The sequence below is a fragment of the Cercospora kikuchii genome (genome assembly GCF_019650295.1).
Source record: "Cercospora kikuchii DNA, contig_00004, whole genome shotgun sequence".
Classification (NCBI taxonomy): domain Eukaryota; kingdom Fungi; phylum Ascomycota; class Dothideomycetes; order Mycosphaerellales; family Mycosphaerellaceae; genus Cercospora; species Cercospora kikuchii.
Window position 1 is genome coordinate 2,071,715 of NW_025408585.1, and position 21,501 is coordinate 2,093,215.

Below are 21,501 nucleotides of genomic sequence, written 5' to 3' on the forward strand. Positions count from 1 at the left end.
CAATTGTACGTATGGCGGTGACGGAGGTTACGAATGCGGGCAGCAAGCCTGAGGGCTCGCCGCGAGGCCCCGGACGTCGACTGGCTGGCCCAGGAAGGCAAGTAGGTGAAAGTCGCAAGCGTACTCGAACAGGATGCTTGAATTGTCGTCGGAAGCGGCGAAAGTGTACGCTTAGCGCAAAATTCCAGTCAGAATATTCAACGTTAACAAGTTGCAGGCGACGAAGCCAAACCGACATGTGAAGGCTGCCAAGCAAGACGAGAGGTGTGCGAATGGGGCGTGAAGGTCTCGTTCAGACCAGAAAATGCACAGACTATGGAAGCCGAGCATCCTTCCATGTTGCAGGCTGCGAACAACGAACGATTGAACTACAAGATTGTCAATGTGACTAACGAAGTTATACGGGACTACTTCGAAGAAAGCACGAATGGCGTGGACGATGCTCGTGCTGCGGAAGCAGTACCTCTTCCCTCGTCTTCGTCGCCCAAAGAGACTCCGCCAGTCACTCGGAACGGCCGTGACAAGAGTCGTCAGATGGCGCCATTCGACATGCTGCGTCAAACAGCAACACATGACAGCTATTCAACCGTTGAAGACGATTTAGTGCCAAGCTTAGAGCTGGAAGGTGCACAACTAGTACCTTCTCGAGAGCTATTCTTGTCACCCGATTACAGCGACAGCACATTTGAAGACGGCATTTTCTTGGCTGGCTCTCAGTACCAGGAATTACACGCAGCCCTGCGCAGCAAAATCATTGATACCGCAAAGTCGACAGCTCCATCTAGACTAGGCTCGCCAGAAATACATCAAAGGTCAGAGTTGTATCCCGGAGGCAGCAGTGAAGCTGCCGACGATGAGTGGCAAAGGCTTGCATATCTCTCTGTGGAGCAAGAGTTCATGCTGTGGCAGAACTACATTGAGTAAGTCACTGCACCGAGTCTGGTGAGACGGAGAGTACTGACCAATTCTCGTACGTACACAGTGAAATTGCCCCTTGGCTGGACAAATTTGACATATACAGGCATTTTGAGCTTGTGTTGCCCATACTAGCGAAACATCATCCTCACCTCAAGTACTCGATATTGGCCTTATCGGCGCGACAAAAGGAACTCAAAGAGAAGAAGCCCGACAACTCCTGCAGTCTGGCATTGTACCAACACGCCATTCACCTCCTGTCTCCTCTTCTGCAGCTTCGGACCACAGCGGTTCTGGCATCATGCCTGGTACTTTGTGTACTCGAGATGATGAGCTGCTCGCCCAAGGCATGGCGCCGGCACGTTGATGGATGTGCTGCTTTGATACAGGCACTCGGCATCTCAGGAGGCTGCGGCGGTCTCGAGCAAGCCATCTTCTGGTGCTTCGCGCGCATCGACATTTGCGGAGCCCTGATCTCTTCAGAGCGGACTCTGATACCACTACACAGATGGATGGGAGGAGTGGACATCACTGCGGACGTGAATACGCTTCTAAATCTTCACTCGGATTTCAGCATGTACGCCAACCACGTTGTATACCTCACAGGACAAGTCATCGACCTTCTCTGCTCCTCCGGCAAATGGGAACAGCGACACCGCAACCCAGCTCACCCAATGAGCCCAACCGAGTACTTCCACCAATGGACCCAACTCTTCGAACTCCTCGAACGCTGGTACCACGACCGACCGGAGGAAATGAAAACCATCATCAGCATCTCCGCCTCTACGACCAACAAGCCCTTCCCAACACTCCTCTTCGGCAACGGTCCCGGCATTTCCGGCAACCAAATGTATCACACGGCTGCACTCCTGATGCTCAAATACAAACCTCCTCACGTTCAGTTCGCCAAGAAACCTCCTTCGGTCTTGTGGCATGCGCGACAGATTTGCGGCATCAGTATCAGTAATCACCATCATGGCAGTTGGAGTAACAGTATTCAGCCACTCTGGATTGCGGGACAGCATATGAGCCATCCGAGTGAGCATCGTGCGATTTTGCAGATTTATGAGACGATTGAGCGGGAAATGGGGTGGGCGACGAAGTGGAGGGCGGATGATTTGAAAGAACATGTAAGTCTTGAGTCCAACATTGGGAAAGAATGAGCTTGATGGCTGACAATTGAACTTTAGTGGGGTGATGTTGATGTCTGAAACTCGTTGACTGTGGATGTCCTACTGGCCGCAATGCTTGAGCCGCATGTCAGTAAGAAGACAGGGCGCGAGTCATGATCTCCAACATTCTGGTTCTGTGCTACGTCAGGCTGGCAGCCAAGAAGTACATGCACTAGTGCGCCAGGAATGAAATGCCACTTCAGCCAGTGGTACTGTGCATGGGTCAGCAAATTGGAACATAACCGAAGGAAGCCTCTTGCCCGTAGCGATGAAGCCGAGGATTGCAAGTCTAACGATATTGGCCTCGTGTACATGACGGCTATCTTCGCCAGTACCACTGTACAATTTTGGTAACAAGCCGCTCATGTGTATCATCCCAATGCGCCTTTTCTGATGCTGAGTTGCTGGACCGAGCCTAGAAACCGAAGTACAAACCATTACAATACATACGTCATCGTACAACATTATCCTCGTCGCTTTAAGAGCTGGTATTCTCCGCTGTATTATCCGCTGTTCGTGATCGTGGCACATCTGGTGCCTCAGCTGCACTGTGCTCTTTGTCGCTGTCGCCCGCTGCTGCTGTCGTTGCCTCGGAAAGTGGTCGACTCGTCGGGGCTGCTTTAGAACGTCTCTTCGTAGCCTTCGACGCCCGCTTCTCATTTGCTTCAGCTTTCCTCGCTGCAGCATTTTCCTTCTCCGCTTCGAGACCTGTCTTGGTCTCTTCGTGTTCTCTTGAAAGTTGCTTCTTCTTGATGAGTAGCATGACGGCGAACCCCAAGGCTGCGAAACATGTGTACATGATCCACATGGGCTGTAAGGAATCTGCGAAGGCGACGCGAACGACTTCGCGTTGGTTTTCTGGTAGTCGTTGAATGAACTGTGTGCTGGCGCCTGCGCCCCCTCCGGTGATTTGGCCTGCTGCCTCTGGACCCAGAGCTGCTGATATTTGGGCGCTCTTCTTCTCCATTTGGTTCTGGTACACTACTTCGCCGATGACCACGGACACACTCGTCGCAAGCTGGCGCACAAATCCAAGTGTGGCAGTCGCAGTTCCGATATCGCGAGGGTTGATGTGCGCCTGCAGTGCGATGATTGGGGATTGGAAAATCGGACCAATACCGAGGCCAGCAATAAGCTGGAATACAACAAGCTTGGCCCAGGAGCTGTGCGCATCGAAGTTGATGAAGAGACCGAAGCCGAGCGTCATGAAGAAGAAACCAAAATAGATCGGTGGCAGGAAAAGACCAGTCTTGGCAATGAACGCTCCCGTCGCCACGGATGTGATTGCGAGAGCCACTGCGGTGGGCAGAATGAGGACTCCAGACATGATGGGCGACTGGCCTCGGACCGCTTGGAAGTAGAGTGGGAGGTAGTAGCTACTTGAGATGAACACAAAGCCATGAAGAAACACCACGCCGAGTGTTCCAGCTCTGGAGCGCGATGCGAACAGAGCCATTGGCATGATCGGGTACTTTGCACCTTTCCACTCCCACATGCCGAACAGGAACAGCGTGAAGGCGCCGATGATGATCAAGCAGAGGACTCGAGCAGAGTCCCATGGCGCAGATACGCCACCATATTGTAGGCCAAAGAGCAACATCAAAGTTCCTCCGACAACCAGCAATGATCCGAGCCAGTCAATTGCTTTGAGGCCTTGGACGATCGGGGTTCGAGGTGTCTTGATGTCCAGGAAGAAGAGCAGGATGAAGAAAGCGATTCCGTCCAGAGGCAGGTTGATGTAAAAGCACCATCTCCACGACACGTACTGGCTGAACGCGCCACCTAAATGTAAATCACAGTCAGCAAAGGTTTGATAAGTTGCACGACAAGGGGTAAACGAACCGAGAATAGGTCCAAGACTTGAAGCGATCGCCCAAACACCTCCAATGACACCATAGAAAGCACCACGAATGCGCATGGGAAACAGATCTCCAATGACAATGTTGACCAGAATGATCAAACCTCCACCACCCACACCTTGAACCGCTCTGGCAGCGATGAGCATGCCAATGCTGTTCGCCAGTGCAGCAACCAAAGATCCGATCAAAAAGATCACGTTGGCGACCAGAAGCATGGGCTTGCGACCAAAGATGTCGCTGACCTTCCCCCATGAAGGAATCGAAGCTGAATTGGCCAACAAGAAAGCCGAACCGATCCAGGTGTAGCCAGCGGCGGAATTAAACTCTTCACTAATCGTGGGCAGAGCGGTTGTGATGATTGTTACGTCGAGAGCAGCCAGGAAGACAGCCAGACATAAAGCCAACATGATAATGGCTATCTTTCCCTTCGATCTCCCATTGATCTTGCCATCACTGCTGACCACTGGCTCGAGCTCTTCCGAATGTTCTTGCTTCTCAACATCTGCAGCATCTGAACTCGTTCTGGGTGCATTGCTGTGTTGTGCTGCGTCGCTCTGCCCATTGTTCTCGTGTCCCTCCAATTGCGCCATTGTGTCTCGGTGTGACTCTGCTCTCGTCAGGCCTGGCTGCGCTTGTGAAGAGTCCGTGGTCGCATGAGGGGCATCTGTCGTCGTATTCAGAGTCGCGTCGATCGCTCTTTCTTCGCGTGAAGTCATGATTGTCTCGACAGCCAAGCACACTTGGCAGGTGTTAGGTCAAGATGTATGCTCCACCGGCTGGACCAGAGGAATGTGTCTCTTGGAGCAACGCCAGAAGTCGATTGAGGAGTGGGTCGGCAGAGCCAGAGGGTTATTGTACAGTCATGGTGACAGCAACAAGGGCGAGTCTCGCCGCGTGGTGTGCCACGGCAGCGAGGAGGAGGAGGCGTTTGGCACGGGAAATCGGCCTTTGGAAAAATCCACACGCGAGAGTCGCATCATCATTGTTTGCAAAATCTAGCCCGATTGAGCACAGGAGCTGTGACACGCATCGAGACGCCAAACGGCAGACTTGCTTTTCCGGCTCCCCAAAGCTCGCGCCAGCCCGAGCGGAGGAGGCCGATGATTCGTAGAAGGCACACCTCTCCTCCTGTTTGCCAGCTTGGGTGGCCGCATGCTGCGCGCCCTGCAATCTTCTCGTGCCTGACATGCGTCTTGCTCACTTGCGCCTTGTTCTCATCATTGTCGAGAGATTGTTGTATGGAAGCTACAGCTCTGCGAAGTCGCTCATTCCTCGCTCTGCTTCCACTTTTTCCTCAAGATCCTGGTTGCAGCTTGCGCCATCACACAAGGATCAAGTACGGCTAAGCCTCCGATGCCTGACGGTACAAGGTCCAGGAGTGCCCTTGTCTTTGACCTCACCCGTCTGAAGTAGCCTCTTCACTTGCAGGCACCTGGCCGTCGGACTTTTGCAAGCGTCAACGCCAATGCGCGCCACCTTTCCGCCGCAGTCATCTTCACGTGGCCGCTGTTCACTTATTCCCAGGACAGCTCCCACGGCACCGAGAATAAGTTTTGTCAGCCATGAGGAGCGCTGAGGCTGAGGACATCATGCTGTGCCTGGCGACACTGTCCGCAGCAGCTTGCGCTTCTGAGTCAGCAGGATCTCCAACACTGCAGAAAATATGTGAAAAGCGATGCGAGAAAGAATGGAGAAGGGCGCGCGTGCATCGACGACAGACCTGGCTGAACAGCGTAAGTAATGGCAATGTCTTGAGCTAGAGCTCTACCTCCAAACACCGTTTGGACGCAGAGACAAAACCGGTGCTAGAAGTGGTGAGAAGGCAGCTTTGTGCCCGCGGCTGATCCTGATGCAAAGCAAGACGGCGTTGAGCAGCACGTAGCGAGCACACAGATGTCGCGAGAAGCGAACGTACTCCCGACTGCATCTCAAGACGACCGTGGCCAGACGCCGAAGAAGGAGGCGCCGAGGACTTGCTAGCAACGCCCATGAGCGCAACAACTTCGTGCAAAAGAGTAGAAAACTGCAGGCCAAATTCAAATGCAGCGGCTCACCAGAGACCCTAGAGCTCTACAGACTGTTGCAGATGTGGCTGCAATCGCTTTCAGCATGTGAGTTGTGTCATGATGCCTGGGGTGTAAAAGTTCAGTGAAGTGCCTTGAGTTCAGCCAAAATTGAACAGTCCCTTCCGGTTCACATGTCAACAACTCCCATCGCGGGCAACAACAACCGCGACATCACCAGACACTCTCACCTCCAGAATCATGTGCGGTGTGCTGCATGAAGACTTACCGCTCACACACGCTCACCCATCTCAATTCCAGCCTCAGGAGGTGGGCAGACTCGATCGCACCGCCTGACCCCAACATCAACATCGACACCCACCTGCCCCGGCAGCAGTCGACTCCTCCACGCGCGCAGCGACCAGCAGCCTGCTGAGCACCTCCCGACATGTGTTTCCAAAAGTTCATCACCTTCCTCTGCGGCTGCACACGAATCGATGAGGGAGAATGCTACCTGGCCGCCCAGCTGGACGTCAATTTCTGGCGCAAGATTGACTGTGCAGACTACAGCATCGAGCATGCAGAGGAAAAGGTACAATGTGGCGCCGGCATGTTCTATTGCGGCGCTACCAGCCAGGGCCAATTCTTTGACAAGATCGAGAAGGGCCATCAACAGGTCAAGGGCAAGCTCTTCGCAATCGTGGCTGAACTCGAGATGCGAAAGCGCATATTGCTCAGCAAGCGCGATGTCTGGCTTGCTCAGGGCGCCTCTCATGAAGACATCCTCGCTCTGAGCGAGGTGAAGGTGTTGAATTCTTCATTGGTAATCGTTGATCAGCAGAAAAAGCAATACGAGCACGAATGCAATACATGGATGAAGGTCAAGAGTCTGGCCAAGCGGCATTATGACGATCACCAGGTTCGGAAGCAGCAGGGATATCCACGGGGCCCTTCGTTTGAAGTCTTCCTCGCGAACTTCCACCCACAGGTGCTGGCTAAGATCAACGAGACTAGCGACTCGAGCGAAGTTATTGACATACAAGACCTCGAAAGCGTTCCACAGTCTCCGCTGGGGCCGCGTATCTCCAGTGGACCGTTGCACCAGGCGTCCTTACCGGTTACATCAGGTCCTCCTAAGCAACAGATGCCACGAGCTCCCGTTCAGAGCGCCAGCGCAATCCACCGCAACCACACTACAGCACAAGCCATGGCATCTGAGCAGATGCGGGCCCAAGCACAACAACGCGCTGTCCAGAACGCTATCCCAGAAGTGCGAGCTCACCAGCAGAAGCTTACTAGAGCCAAGAAGCAGAAAGTGGAACCTGCCAGCTCGCCAGAGAAGTCTTCCAGCGTGGTGCGGCGTAGTAGCAGGGTAAAGGACAAGAAGGTCAACTATCGCGATGATAACTCGGACCTCTCAGGATCCTTCTCACCCATCAAGGCTAAATCTGACTCTTCTGGATTCTCACCAGGAAAGTCTGACCCACTCCATTCGCCCGACAAGGCACGCACTATTGGGAGGAAAGGATCCGGGCTGCTGCACGAACATCTCATAAGTGAGCGTAAGGTGTCTTTGGCAGACAAAATCGGAGATTGGAGACGTCACGACAGTGGCATGTTCTTGTCAAGCGGTCCTTCTGGAGATTGCGCCCCGCGAGCGATGAGAGGTACGAAGCGCCAGGCGGAAGATGAAGGAATGACTAGTCCAGGCGGGACTCGGTTCAAGCGACAGTCGGGACCAGACCAGAACATGAACAAGGGCGGCGCGGTCGGGGACGGCATGCTACCTTTGCAGAGCCAGCAGATGCACGCAAGCTTCAATCCGATGATGATGCCGGGATTCCATGCAGCTCCCCTGATCAAGCGCGAGTACTCTGACACAGCTGATCCAGTCAAGCGATTCAACGCATTCTCCACGCCAATACATTACAGCCAAGGTGGCCCAGTGGCAGGAAGCACCGCCGCGCCAGCACAAAACGCCATGCCGGCTGCTCCTATGTGGTTCAATCCGCTGGCAGGGAAGATGCCAGACCAGGCGTCCACTCCAATGGCGTCCTTTGCTCAGGCCTCACCAGCATCAGTGCACGACTTCGCCCTTCCGCATAACTCTGCCATACCAGAGGGAGCAAGCGTTGCATACGAGAGAGATGCAGACGAAAAGCAGGTTGTGGATTTCGGGTTGCCATTTGACGCTGGTTCCAACATGGCCGACAACATCTACTCTGATATTGACTGGTCTCTTCTTGGTGAAGGCGACTTCTCCCTCCCAGCTTAGGCACCTGCGTCTTATCACACCCCAGAACGAGCTCCAGCGATATGCATTATACCGCCAACAGCATAGGGCTGTCCTTAACAGTACGAGGACACCACCACTGCGCATTCTGTCATACCGAGCACACGTCCAAACTCGGATGAATTCGGCATTCTTGAGAGAGACCTCGTCCACGCTCTTGTACAATATTTGCATTCTTGTTCTCTTCGCGTCGCATGATCGAGGAGCTCGCTCAGTTTACTGGACTCGCGCTCTATTCTGCGCAATTGCGCTCGCTATTAGAGTGATGTGCCATTTGAGTGCTTGGACATGTGATCACACTCTAAAAGCGCCACGACGTTGACTGCTGGCGGCTTGAGGGCTTGGGCGTGACTCCACAGGAAAGGCCCTGAAGATGGACGGGGACTCAAAAGGCAACAGCAGTATCGATCGACATCCGTATGCACTTGATTTATGCTGTCAGTAACGCGAACCACGCCAGACTCCTCGCTAATCCAGTTCCACGACACAATGCACAGACTTCTCTCATTCCTCCATTTCTACATCCTCCGAAGCCTTCCTCCTCTTACTACTCTTCTTCTCCCCATCCTTCTCCTTCTTTTTCTTCTTCTTCTTTACATCCGCGTCTTCCTTCGGCGCCTCAAACGCCTCTTCTCGCTTCCGCTTCTTCTCTTCCATTTTCTCCTTCATGACTTCTTCCCTCTTCTCCTTCTTCGCGCGCTCCTTCGCAGCGTTGTTCAAAAAGTACTCTCCACTCTCGATCTGCAAATCCACCTTGCTCTTCTCTTGCGGCGGCGGGAAAGGCGTGTAAACCTTCTTCGATTTGTCCGTGACGTTGAAGGGTACTCGTCTCTTACTCAAGTTCCGCTTTTTGAAATGCGGCAGAAATCTCTCCCAGTTTTCGTTCTTGAGCTCGGGATCTTTGGCCAATTCGCGCTTGATCATGAGCTCTTTGATATGGTAGATCGGATGAATGTTTTGCATGCAATCTTCCACGACTCTTCGGACTTCTTTCAAGCTCTTGTAGCCTCCCATTACCGATACCGTGTTGCCTTGTACGAGAATGTAGGTTTGTGTGAGAAGCATGAGAGCTTTCAATGTGCTGCCGTTCGGTCCAAGAATACGTTGTCGTCTCTTGACGAAGCGATCCTTGTTCCTGACCATGCCTCGGATCTTTATCACATCGCATGCCATTCCATCCTCGAGGATTTTGAGCGCCTGGTCGACGGGCACACTACGCGCGAGCAGTTTGATTAGATCGCGGGCGTTGAGGATTGCGGCGGGGTCGAATGTTTTTCGCGTGGTCTTGACAGTCATGCTGCCTTCGATCAAGTCGAGTGAACATGCTATCCCGTGCTTCTCGAGCGATTTTGTGATTCGCGGCCAGTTGGTTTTGAGGTAGAGTTCGCGGTATTTGGGGAAGAGCGTGGAAAATGTCGATTCTTCACTGAAGGTGCCGCCGGCGTTCTGATCGGGGGTGAAGGGGTCTTCTTTCCATTTATCGATATCGTCCGTGTCCCACGGTTTGTCGACGTTGTGTGTGGACGGCATGGCGTAGGATGTGTGTGTACAGAACTGCGATCTCGAACTCGACGACCAAAAAGATTGATTCTGATTAGAGTTTCGCGTAAAGTCCAGGTTGTAGGGCTTGGCCGGATGGCTCCGCAGCCGCGTCCGCTCCACAAGAGACCAAGACCAAGCTCTTTGCGAACTCGGATGCAGTGGGAAGCAGGGAGCCTTAGATCAAGGAAGGCGGCCACATGACAATATCGACGAGGTACTAACTTAGCCTGCAGAACAGCATGCTCGCGTGGCACGTTGCGCCAATGCTGCGCCAGACTTTTCTCCATCACGTCGGCCGCCCACCTGGAGTTTCTCGGTAGCTTGCTGAGCTTTCTCACCAATGCCTCTTATTACGCGATCTGACATCTTACATCTCTCTGTCCATTAACATGTCCCGGAATTCGCAGCTCCAGACTAGTTATGCAGACCGCCTGGCGACCTTCCGAGGGTACTGGTTCGACGATGACGCCACTGCAAGACAGCTAGCAGCTCTTGGACATGTATATGACCGCCCGCCTCTCGAAGCTCTCGAGCAAGGTTCAAGATGCAATTCCTGTGGCGCCTTCGTGCGGCGAGAAGACAGCGTCCGCGCTTTTCAAGGATGCATCACCGACGCGCCTCGAGTCTTCGAGGCCATTCGGCTACACTATCCTGACTGCCTACATCTACAAGTGCGCAATCCATTGGACATGAACAGGCCAGACTCGCTCCCAGGTGGCAAGTCAAGATTCAATGCTCTCCGTCGACGATTTGATCGACAGTTTGGTGAAGCTCCAGAGCGCGCGGTCACTTTGTCGAGACGAGCTCAGAAGAGTCCATTCTTCACGTTGCCGACCGAGCTTCGTCTTGAGATCTATTCCATGCTCATGCCAAGACTGGACAAGGTCACGGCGATTGTGCCACTGAACGCGGACACGAACCGCGTCATCACAGAGGCTGGCCATAGCAGACGGAGAGCTCGTGATACCACCAAGATCAACATCATGCTCACTTGTCGTGCCATCTATGAAGAGGCTCTCGACATCTTGTTCTCCAACACGACTTTCAAGTTCGGGTCAACAAAAGTCATGTATCTTTTTCTCAGACACATCGGCAATTATGGCCGCCAGTTATTGAAAGCGGTGGATATCATATGTGGTGCGCGAGAGGATGCCATAGCTTTCGCCCTCCTTGGTGCGTGCGACAAGCTCCAATGCATCACGATCAGGCTTCCTCGCCCAATGCTCGTCTACCCACACGCGCGTCCTTGGGTGATAGATGGGGTATCGTGTATGCTACATCTGAGCGGACTTGAGTGTGTAAATCTGGCCGAGTGTAATCCTACGACAAGGCACTTGGGCGACAATCCACACGATACAAAGATCCTCAAACGCGAGTTGACGAGGTCAAAGAACAAGCGCAGCAGTATTAGATGGGTGAGCGGCGCGATGGATCTATGATGAGTACGAGGGGTACCGATGCATTCCATTCGACATGGGTGCATGTCAGTATCCGGTGTATGCTCAAAGCATGTGCTCAAGGGCTCAGCAAAAGTCGATTTACGGACGCACTTGAAAGACAACATCAACGTTCTTTGTCTTTCACTTTTTCCTGTTCGAGTCCTGAATAGGACAACATGTGTAAGAGGTCCACACACCTCAAAATGCCATGCGCCAAAAGGCCGATGGACTGCAACACCTGTGCGAACACATTGAGCTCGTCGGAGCTGCCAAAATCACCACGATGAAGCTAGAATTCAGCCTCGCACTGGCCACCACACTCCTGGCAGCTTCAGTACTCGCAGTACCAGTGCCGGAACCACCAAATCTCCCGACAGATATTACGAACATGGTCGGTGGACCGAAATGGCTCAAATCAATTGCACATACACATCCTTTCCAGAAATGACGAAGCGGTGAAGCTGGATATTAGCGGAGCCCATGCCACCTTGGAGGTGGTAGAACTGTGGACAAGCCCTGCTCAAGCCTCGGGGCCCGAACGACCGAATGTTCAGTGGTATGGAGCAAATGATGAAATCGATCGAACAATGGCGAGAGACATGGTTCGACTGGGACAATTGTGGAGCGCGCATGGGCACTGAGAAGGGCCGAGATGGCATAACAGTCGTTAAAAGAAACAGAGAGGCGGTACTGATGGGAAACACTGAGCCCGATAGGCTGGTTGGGCGGTGGTAGCAAAATAATGATCATGAATTGTACGAAAAACCGCTAACACATCAAACAAACCAACATCTCTCACGAATCACCCACTCATCTAAGCAAAATGCTTGATCGCCTCTTCAAAATCCTCATCCACAACCTTCAAAGTCTTCTGCCCAGCAGCCTGCTCACTCGCCGGCGCCTTCGCCACAAGCGCCTTTCCCAACGTTTCAGTCTGAACTCTCAAATCCTTCATATCCCCCGTCACAGTCCCCTGCAAACTCGACGCAACAAACAATTCCTTCTTCGTCTTCATCGCATTCATACAAGCTCGAATACTGGGCTCCAAAACATCCGTGATATAAGCAATGATTTCTCGTGCTTCTTGTTCGGAGACGACTTCTGAAGCGTTGGCGTCTGCGGTGGCGTTTTTGATTTGGATTCCTAGTGCGGCTTCTTGGTTGGAGATGGGAGAGGCGGCGAGGAGGCCGCCGGAGTAGGCTGTGACGATTTGGGTGAGTTTTTGGACGGATTCGTTGATTGTGTTGAGGTTTTCTTGGGTGGAGGCTGCGGAGCGGCTGGTCATGGCATTTTTGGCGGAGGCTGCCAGCTGGGCGAATTTGCTGAGGCGGAGCATTGTGTTGGTTGTTGAGTTTGATCGGGGGAGATGTGGTTGTGGATAGATGGGTCGGTATTGTGTAGTGGTCTTGTGTTTGTGTCTGTTTTGGATTTTGAGTCTGTTCGTGCTGCGATAATGGTGCGATCTAGACAGGACTCAATGGCTCTCTTTATCTACAACTCACTTTCAGTGCTGCCTGATCATGCCGCTCATCATGTTCTCGACACAAGCAGCCTACGAGACTTCCGAGGCTGGCGTGGAAATCTGTCACGGTGACTTCGGTCCTTGCCGTGAGTGGCACATCTTGGGCGACTTAAGCTCGCAAGCCTCAAGCGGCGGCGGAGAACTTCCAGGCGGCTTGTGTTGGAAAAGCACTCTTCGCGAGCCGACCAATTCCAGCCTCAGGATATATTATCGGCGTGACCGTTGTATAGGCAGCAAGATAACAGGACCGTAGATCGAGGAAGAACTTCATTTCCACCCCACTAAATGCGGTGCCGAGGCATTTTGTGCCCCTCATGAAGAGTCCAAGCATGTGCAACGACACAGGCCCATCAGTGCACTGGTGCAGACACCAGTACTCTCCCCATTCAAGTCGAATATCTCTGCTCAGTTACCAAAAGCAATCCGGAAGTCGCGACAGGAGCAGCAAGGGAAGCAGAATGGCGAAGATAAGAGAGGTAGCGTAGCGCCAAGAAAATGCAGATCGTACCTTACAGAGTCCCTGCCCGAAAGTACAAAAATAAGCAGCACTGCATGCGTCTGCTGATGAGGTAACCTGTCGTAGCACATTTCAATACTGTCCCTTCATACATGCACGCCATAAGGGTATCAAACCAATGGAAGCTGCGAAGCCTATGTTCACGATGTCATTCTATGCCTCGGAGTTCAGTACATCCTCACGTCCTGTTCAGTCCATATTCAGTCCTCACCGACTGGCTCACTGCCTCTCACGGCGCCATAGTCGGATCTGTTAACACCTTTAGCGCGTCCTGTGATGTCTTGCCAGGTTGCTCCAAATCTTCTCCCTGTGCTGGCCAGCAGTCCTTCCTCCTCTGCTTCGCGCAAATCCTCGTCCATCAATTCCTCATCGAGCTGAGGAACTCGGAAAAGGGTCACCAGGAAGACAATGATAAAGATTCCCAGGAATGCGAACTGCGCGTAAAAGTCCACGGCGCCAAGATATGGGAAGTTGGCTGTGATCCTGTTGAGGAAAGTCGACACAACAGAAGCCGTGCAGACCATCTTTGCAACGGGGTTGTCGGACCTTTCTGAGCAAGGCTTGATTGCATTGTGGTGCTCGCTGCAGTCCGGCTGCAGGTCTGGGTTGCCAGTCGGCCTGTCACAATAAGTTTGAGGGCCGAATGTGACGTACTGAGGTGCGACAATCATTGCCAGACTGTAGTTGAGGGCAAAGGTCATCAGCGTCAACATCACTGTCGCCATGAGCATTGCATTGGGTGTGGTCTGGCCTTTGCGGATCCTAAAGAGCATGACCCATAGGAAGCGGATACCAATGGTGGCGAGCCCAACAACGGATGCGGAGAAGAAGAGAATGGTGAGCAGAAGGAAGATAACGTAGTCGATGGGAAAGACCTTGGATGTCTCGCGAAGCAGCGCGTTGACGGGTTGAAAGATCTTCGTCTTGCCTAGGAGGTAGCCGCACGATACGCCGCACGCGGAATTCTTCAGCTTGTCCACCATGGTGATGAGCATGCTGGCGAAGATAATCAATGCAATCACGACCAATAGCAGGCCGAGAATGAGCTTCAAAGGACGGAATATGGCCTCGATCTTCAGCCAGACCTTAATGATCCAGTTGCGGTCAGTGCCAGCATTCTCCTGGGCAAGGCGCTGGCGGCGGACCAAAGTGCGCTCCTCGCGAACAAGGGCTTCCAGCTCACGTCGGTCACGACCATCTAGACCACCTTGACGACCTTCGCTGCGGCCTTCCAATTGACGTTGACGTTCTCGATTTTGAGCAAGTTGGCTCTCGGTCGACTCGGCAAGCTGCGGTGCAGAGATACTTGGTGCGGATTTGATCAATGAGACTGGGAGCAGAGCCAGGCCTGGTGCCGTGTATAGACAGTAGAGAAGGGTGCCAATGAGGATCAGGACACCAATAGCAAAGGTGAGAGCGCGTTCGCCATCTGCAGAATTGTTAGCGAGACGCTATTGATACTGACACAACCATGATACGCACGATTCTCGGTGAGCAGGTCCTTGAAGTAGTCCAGGTCTTTGTTATCATTTCTTGCCTTCTTCGCAACAGGTATGAAGAAGCCAACGAGGAAGAGGATCACGCAAAACAAGAGGAACGCGAATGTCCACTTAAAGGCAGCCCACAGCCTGCTGCCGATGGTCTGTTGCCCTTCCTCGGTCGCAACCTCGTCGTACTCTTCGTAGTAGAAATAGGTGAACGGGACAACGAGCAGACAGAGCACAGCGTCCAGACTGTACAGCGTGTAGTATACAATCTTCAGTGTGTACAGCGTATCATCCACCTTGTCAGGCGTGGCCCAATCCTTCTTCCTGCCCAGTTTCCTGCTTGTTGTGGACGAGACCAGTGCCACATCCACTGGCATCAACAGAACGGTGGCGAGCAGGGCGAGAACGGTAATCCAGCATATGATGGTCACGGCGACGCTGCGTTCGCCCGGTTTCTGGTAGACGAAGACGAAGATGGCGGAGATGAAGAAGATGATGGCGAGGCAAACGGCGTAGGCCACCCAAATGAGACTGGTCTCGATGAGTGCCATGGTGGGCGATGGGGGTGTCTGCGTCTGCGTCCGGCGCTGGAGGTGGTCGCGTGAGGGGAGCAGAGAGAGGAGGCACAGCTTCTTGTAGCCGCCTGGTGCCTTCCTTGGTCGGCGAGCTTGTTAGCTTGAGTGCAGCAGGAATGACGATGGAAGCTCCAAAGCTCGGACCTCAGGCGCGACCCGAGTCGCGCGTGTTTCCTCTACAAATCCAAGCCCGACCCATGCGACAACCATCATCATTGCATCGTCTGCACTGACAACACTGCTAATGCGCGCAGACCAGGCGCCGGCGGAGACGAGATGCAGTGCTACACGGAGCTCGTGCCCCCGACGGCAGTCACCCACGCCGTGTCGCTGCCGTTTCTGAGCGCCGAGTCGAACAATCTGGTCATCGCGAAGACGTCCCTGCTGCAGGTATTCCAGGTGCATGCAAAGAGCGATGGCGGGCAAGAACGACTGGTGCTAGTGGGCGAGTACAGTCTGGCGGGCACAGTGACTTCCATAGCGCGCGTGAAGATACTCGAGAGCAAGTCGGGAGGGGAAGCCGTGCTTCTGGCCTTCAAAGACGCAAAGCTCAGCTTGGTCGAGTGGGATCAAGAGAACTACCGCATCAGTACCATCAGTTTGCACTTCTACGAGGGGGACAATGTTGTGACGCCGCCCTTCGGACCTCCTCTCAGCGACTGCGAATCCATCTTGGCCGTCGACCCGAGTTCGCGATGCGCAGCCCTCAAATTCGGCGCAAGGCGGCTGGCCATTCTGCCATTCAGACAATTTGGAGACGAACTGGCAGGTGAAGAGGAGGGCGAGTACGAGAACGACGAGACATCACCGGCCCTGAAGAGATCGGAGTCGATACCGCAAGTCAATGGGGAAGCTGGAGAGACGCCATACAAGGCCTCTTTCACTCTCGCCCTCACTGAGCTGGGGCCGAGTATCAGCCATGCTGTGCATCTGGCATTCTTGCATCAATACCGAGATCCGACCTTCGCAATCCTGTCGGCTCCTGTAGAACCGTCGTTCAGCCTACTCGAGGAGCGAAAGGACATCCTCACCTACACGGTTCTCACATTGGATCTCGATAAGACATTGGCAACAAGTTTGATCAGCGTGCCCAAGCTGCCGTCGACGTTATGGAAGGTCATGCCTTTGCCATTGCCGGTGGGCGGCGCGCTGCTCATTGGCACGAACGAGCTAGTGCATATCGATCAGAACGGTAAGGCCAATGCCACGGCGGTGAACGAGTTCGCCAAGTTGGAAAGCGACTTTGGCATGGCAGATCAGTCTCATCTGAATTTAAAATTGGAAGATAGCAGGATCGAGTTGTTGGATCGCAGGACTGGAGAGTTACTCATCATCACGAACGACGGCTCGCTGGCGATACTGTCGTTTCAAATGCTCGGCGGCGCCGTCAGCGCAGTCAATGTGAAGAGAGCGACAGCGGAGAACGGGAGCACTCTGGTAATGTCCGGACCGTCTTGCACAGCACGACTCGACAGCGACCACGTATTCATCGGCAGTGAAGATGGCGCCTCAACTCTTCTGGGCTGGTCGCGGCCCACCTTGGCTCTGAGTCGGAAACGCTCGCACGCTCAAATGCTCGAAAAGGATGACGAAGAGGAGGAAGAGGAGGAAGATGACGACGACTTATATCAAACCGCCCCAGAACCGAAGAGACGCGCGACATCTGATACGGCAGTCAACTCAGACTCGCCGTACCATTTCTCGATCAAGGACGAGTTGCCCGCCGTCGGACCCATCAACAAAGCCTGCCTGGGTCGGCCACGGCAAAGTAAAGAACGCCTCGAGCTCGCCGCGGGCGCTGGACGGGAACGAGCCAGCAGACTTACTTTCTTCCACCGCGACATTGTTCCTCAAGTGCAACGCACACTCAAGCTTGGGAACTCCAAGGCTGTATGGGCAGTCCGTGCCAGACAACGTAACGCTGCACCAACCCAGCACGATAACATGCTTTTCGTGTCCGACGATGATGGCACAAAAGTATACGATATCCAAGACCATAGCGACGAAGATGCATACACCGAACGGAATGCCCCAGAATTCGAAAGTGAAGGCGAGACGATTGACATGGACGCGGTCGCGGAAGGTACCATCATAGTGCAGTGTCGACGCACGGAGCTTCGGACGTACAACGCGAACCTGGCTCTGGATCAAATCATTCCGATGACTGATGAGGAAACGGACGAAGACCTCGATGTTGCGCACATCTCTTTCGGCGACCCGTACGTTGTGATCATACGTAGCGATAGCAGTGTGCAAGTTCAGGCGGTCCGAGGCCGTGAACTTGAACCGCTTGAAGGCGAAGGTTTGATCAGTGAGAAGAAGTGGTTAAGCGGCTGTGTATACTCAGGAGACTTCACACAGAACAAAGCTGCGCTCTTTCTGCTCCATGCGGAAGGCACTCTGCACCTCTTCAGTTTACCCGAGCTGCGGCCGATCTACACAGCCCAAAACCTGTCTTATCTGCCCCCGATTCTGGCAGCTGATGCTGCAGCACGCCGCGTTGGCACCAAAGATACTCTGACGGAACTCCTGGTGACGAATCTTGGACAAGGTGATGCAACGCTGCCCTACTTGGTCGTGCGGACAGCCTTGGATGACATTGTACTCTACGAACCTTTCACCTGGCCGCAGGACTCGAATCACGACGCGTGGTACTCAAGCTTACGGTTCCGAAAGGTGCCCCTTTGCTACAACCCGAAATTCAATGAGCAATTGGCCGAAGTTCAACAAGCTAGTCGGCCAGCCCCGCTAAAGCGTGTGACTTTTGGTGACTATCGCGCTGTCAGCATTCCAGGAGGTCCTGCATGTCTGTTACTGAAAGAGTCTTCGTCGCTTCCTAGGGTACTCGAGGTGCGGGGAACAGAGTCATCAAGGCGAGCGTCGACTCTATCACCAGTGCATCGACCTGACTGTGATCATGGCTTCATTGCTCTGACATCAAACGACGAGCTGCAAGAAATGCAATTGCCGGGACACACCTTCTACGGCACCGGTTGGAGTGTACAGCAGACGGATCTTGGCGAAGATGTACGACATATTGCCTACCATGAGTCAAGATGTGTCTATGTTGTGGCGACTTGCAAAGATGTAGACTTCTACTTCGCTGGGGAAGATGGCAGGCATCCCGAACAGGATGACATCGAGCTGCGGCCACAAGTCCCTCTGTATACCATCCACTTGGTGTCTGCGACATCACACAAAATGTTGCATTCGATTCAATTACCTTACCTCGAGACTGTCACGGATCTGAAGGTGATGATGCTGGAGGTGTCAGAAAATTCGCACGAGCAGAAACCACTCGTAGTGGTCTCCACTGCTGCACAGCGTGGTGAGGACATGCCAGCTAAAGGAGCCGTGATACTCTACGACATCATCGATGTCGTGCCAGAGCCTGACGTCGCGGAAAGTGGCTTCAAGCTTCATCAGCTCGCTCGAGAACAGTCACGAGGCGCTATCACAGCATTGGCCGGCCCGTTCCCAGGTGGGTTTGTCGGTACTGCTCAGGGCCTCAAGCTCATGGTCCGTGGTCTCAAAGAAGACGGAACATGCTTGCCGGTCGCATTCCTGGACGCTCAAAGCTATACGCATACCCTGAAAGTCCTTCCTGGGCGAGGCATGTGGCTCGCTGGCGATGTATGGAAAGGTCTTTGGTTCGGCGGCTTCACAGAAGAGCCGTACAAGCTTACAGTCATGGGCAAGTCACCGAAAAGCAAAATGGAGATCATGGCTGCAGAGTTCCTGCCTTTCGATGGTGGGCTGTACATCCTCATCATGGATGCCGATATGGATCTCCATGTGCTCCAATACGACCCCGAGAACCCAAAATCGGTGAATGGAATGAGACTGTTGCACCGTAGCACCTTCCACGTTGGCCATTTTGTGACAAACATGCTTCTCCTGCCCTCGACTTTGAAACCATTTGAGACGCAAGACCGGGACATGGCGAATGGAATGAATGGTGACGCCGACGAAGCCACGAGAGCCGCTCCGTCGCTGTATCATGTGCTCACGACGTCCACATCAGGCTCTATCGGACTAGTGACGCCGCTTGATGAAGCTGCGTACAGAAGGCTGTCGGCGCTGCAGACTCATCTCACGGCCATTCTTGAACACGCTGCCGGCTTGAACCCGAGAGCTTACAGAGCCGTTGAGGCCGAAAGCTTCGGCGGAGCAAGAGGTGTGGTAGATGGTAACTTGATCAAGAGGCTTGGCGAGCTGGGTGCTCCTCGAAGAGCAGATGTACTTGGCCGAGCGGGCACCGATGTATGGGGCGTCCGCAGCGATCTGGAGATCATAGATGGTGGTGGTCTGGCATACTTGTAGCCGCGTGTCTCCTAAACTGTACCATCAGCACTTCGGTAATGCTCCAACGATGAAACGAAATTAGTCTCCACGATGGTTCGGACATGCAGTCAACTCCACCTCTACAACTTGCCCTCGTAGGCACTACATAATTTCCCCTCCGCCCACACCCCGCGCAGGTCTAACGTATGTGAAATGTCTTCCAGCGGATTGCCCTCCACGAGCAGCAGGTCTGCTCGTAGACCAGGCTTGATCATGCCACGATCTGAGAATTCGAACCTCTTTGCTGGAGCAGAGGTCGCCAAGATTAGAGCCTCTTCAGGCGTGAAACCACACTGATTGACGAACAGATCCAATTCCTGATGCATCGACAGTCCCCATGCTGTACCTACTGCAGGCCCTGCTGCATCGGAGCCACTATCGCACGAGCATTAGCTACGATCTCAAGAGCCCCCAAGGACATCAAGCATTAATATATCAGGGAACACGAATGAAGTTTCACTTACCACAAAATCAACACCCCAGCCTCCTTCAATTTCCTCACCGACTCAAAAGCATTCTCGCACGTCGCGCCTGCCTTCCTCGCAAACTCCATACATTTACACATTTGCTCCCTTTCCGTCTTACCCAGAAGATGTTGTACTCTCTCATCGTGTGCGAAACGTTCCTGCGTTTCCTTCCCCTCCTTGGTGCCTGAACCCATGGCCGATAGCGTAGGATTACAATGCGCGTTGTTCTTCTTGTATGCTGCGATGAGCTCTTCGGTTGGTGGGGCGTCGATAAAAGTATGCGTCAGACCGTCTGCACCGGCGGAGAGAATTTCGAGGGTGTCAGAGAGACAGGTTGCGTGGGCGACGACGAGAAGGTTGTGGGAGTGAGCAGTTTCGATGATCGATTCTTGGAGGTCGAGAGATGGTTTAGGAAAATTGGCCCCCATCACCAGGCCGGATTCGTGCATGAGTTTGATGTAATCTACGTCTTCATTGATGCGATCGAGGACATATTGTTGGCCGTCTTGGGGTGTTTGGAGTTTCGGCCAGGTGGCGATCTCGGCGCGAGTCTGTGGACAAGTCATGAGTGCCTTTCCTTGCATTGTGAGATTGAGCTTTTCCTACTTCTGTATTGTCGTTGAGCATCAAGACGATGGCCTCGGGCCAGCCACCTTTGATTGTGGCAGCGAAGCTTGTGCATTTGATATCTGCACAATCACCACCTTTGATTTGTTCGCGGAGCTTTTGGATATTTGGAAACTCGTTGTGCATGTCACAAACTGTAGTACACTGCAGACCGTGAGTTTAAGACCAATACTTCATAGCGTAGTACTGATCTGGAAGGTCTACTTACTCCGAACCGGAGTGCTTGCGGTAGAGCTACGGGATTTGCATTATCGCAATGCACATGGACATCGATGAGCCCAGGAAGCAGAGTATGACCAGGCTTCGAGATGGTTTGGCCGTCACACTCTATTGGTTCTTGCGAGACTTCTGTGATCTTGCCATTCTCCACTAGCACAGAGCCGCTCTCGATCGTAGTCTCGCCGTCGAAAATCCGCACATGTTTGATGAGGAAAGATGTCATCTTGGAAGGATGCCGTCTGTATCAGTACTGAATGATAAACGCTTTTCAACCAAAAGCTGGCGCGCCGCAAGATTATAAGTTCGCGCTTGTGTAACGACTACGCTGCAGCTAGGTGTGCTGCAGGTGCGCCTGACATAATGCTGGTGGAGGAGGAGCTGAAGGAATCATGGCTCGCCGCAGCTGACAATGTGGAGGACATATTCCCATGTATGGGCAAGCTCCAGTGTCGCACTACAACATACGCAAAGTCAATGGCTGCTTGCTGCGGTTGACAGCTGAGCTCTTGCATTGGCTGCT

At 53.3% G+C, this 21,501-nt stretch overlaps 9 protein-coding genes across 9 annotated transcripts; 4 read left to right on the forward strand and 5 right to left on the reverse strand.

Annotated features, from left to right (window-relative positions):
* Positions 1-11: 11 nt before the first annotated feature.
* On the forward strand, positions 12-2,126 carry CKM354_000705100 (uncharacterized protein; the record flags this gene model as incomplete). The annotated part of the gene is made up of 4 exons (XM_044802390.1): positions 12-165; positions 218-920; positions 983-2,045; positions 2,106-2,126. 4 exons carry the CDS (start codon positions 12-14, stop codon positions 2,124-2,126), a joined length of 1,941 nt encoding a protein of 646 aa, XP_044658325.1.
* Positions 2,127-2,565: 439 nt separating this feature from the next.
* On the reverse strand, positions 2,566-4,662 carry CKM354_000705200 (uncharacterized protein; the record flags this gene model as incomplete). The annotated part of the gene is made up of 2 exons (XM_044802391.1): positions 2,566-3,869; positions 3,930-4,662. 2 exons carry the CDS (start codon positions 4,660-4,662, stop codon positions 2,566-2,568), a joined length of 2,037 nt encoding a protein of 678 aa, XP_044658326.1.
* Positions 4,663-6,397: 1,735 nt separating this feature from the next.
* CKM354_000705300 (uncharacterized protein) lies at positions 6,398-8,224 on the forward strand (the record flags this gene model as incomplete). Its single annotated transcript, XM_044802392.1, has 1 exon — positions 6,398-8,224. One exon carries the CDS (start codon positions 6,398-6,400, stop codon positions 8,222-8,224), a length of 1,827 nt encoding a protein of 608 aa, XP_044658327.1.
* A 522-nt stretch (positions 8,225-8,746) lies between these two features.
* CKM354_000705400 (ribosome biosynthesis protein KRR1) lies at positions 8,747-9,772 on the reverse strand (the record flags this gene model as incomplete). The annotated part of the gene is made up of 1 exon (XM_044802393.1): positions 8,747-9,772. The coding sequence occupies one exon, from the start codon at positions 9,770-9,772 to the stop codon at positions 8,747-8,749; it is 1,026 nt and encodes a 341-aa protein (XP_044658328.1).
* Positions 9,773-10,173: 401 nt separating this feature from the next.
* Positions 10,174-11,223, forward strand: CKM354_000705500 (uncharacterized protein; the record flags this gene model as incomplete). The annotated part of the gene is made up of 1 exon (XM_044802394.1): positions 10,174-11,223. One exon carries the CDS (start codon positions 10,174-10,176, stop codon positions 11,221-11,223), a length of 1,050 nt encoding a protein of 349 aa, XP_044658329.1.
* An 814-nt stretch (positions 11,224-12,037) lies between these two features.
* Positions 12,038-12,559, reverse strand: CKM354_000705600 (uncharacterized protein; the record flags this gene model as incomplete). The annotated part of the gene is made up of 1 exon (XM_044802395.1): positions 12,038-12,559. The coding sequence occupies one exon, from the start codon at positions 12,557-12,559 to the stop codon at positions 12,038-12,040; it is 522 nt and encodes a 173-aa protein (XP_044658330.1).
* Positions 12,560-13,462: 903 nt separating this feature from the next.
* On the reverse strand, positions 13,463-15,300 carry CKM354_000705700 (uncharacterized protein; the record flags this gene model as incomplete). The annotated part of the gene is made up of 2 exons (XM_044802396.1): positions 13,463-14,691; positions 14,745-15,300. The coding sequence occupies 2 exons, from the start codon at positions 15,298-15,300 to the stop codon at positions 13,463-13,465; spliced, it is 1,785 nt and encodes a 594-aa protein (XP_044658331.1).
* Positions 15,301-15,600: 300 nt separating this feature from the next.
* CKM354_000705800 (cleavage/polyadenylation factor CFT1) lies at positions 15,601-19,647 on the forward strand (the record flags this gene model as incomplete). Its single annotated transcript, XM_044802397.1, has 1 exon — positions 15,601-19,647. The coding sequence occupies one exon, from the start codon at positions 15,601-15,603 to the stop codon at positions 19,645-19,647; it is 4,047 nt and encodes a 1,348-aa protein (XP_044658332.1).
* A 101-nt stretch (positions 19,648-19,748) lies between these two features.
* Positions 19,749-21,204, reverse strand: CKM354_000705900 (uncharacterized protein; the record flags this gene model as incomplete). The annotated part of the gene is made up of 4 exons (XM_044802398.1): positions 19,749-20,043; positions 20,133-20,686; positions 20,742-20,906; positions 20,971-21,204. 4 exons carry the CDS (start codon positions 21,202-21,204, stop codon positions 19,749-19,751), a joined length of 1,248 nt encoding a protein of 415 aa, XP_044658333.1.
* Between the last annotated feature and the right edge of the window lie 297 nt (positions 21,205-21,501).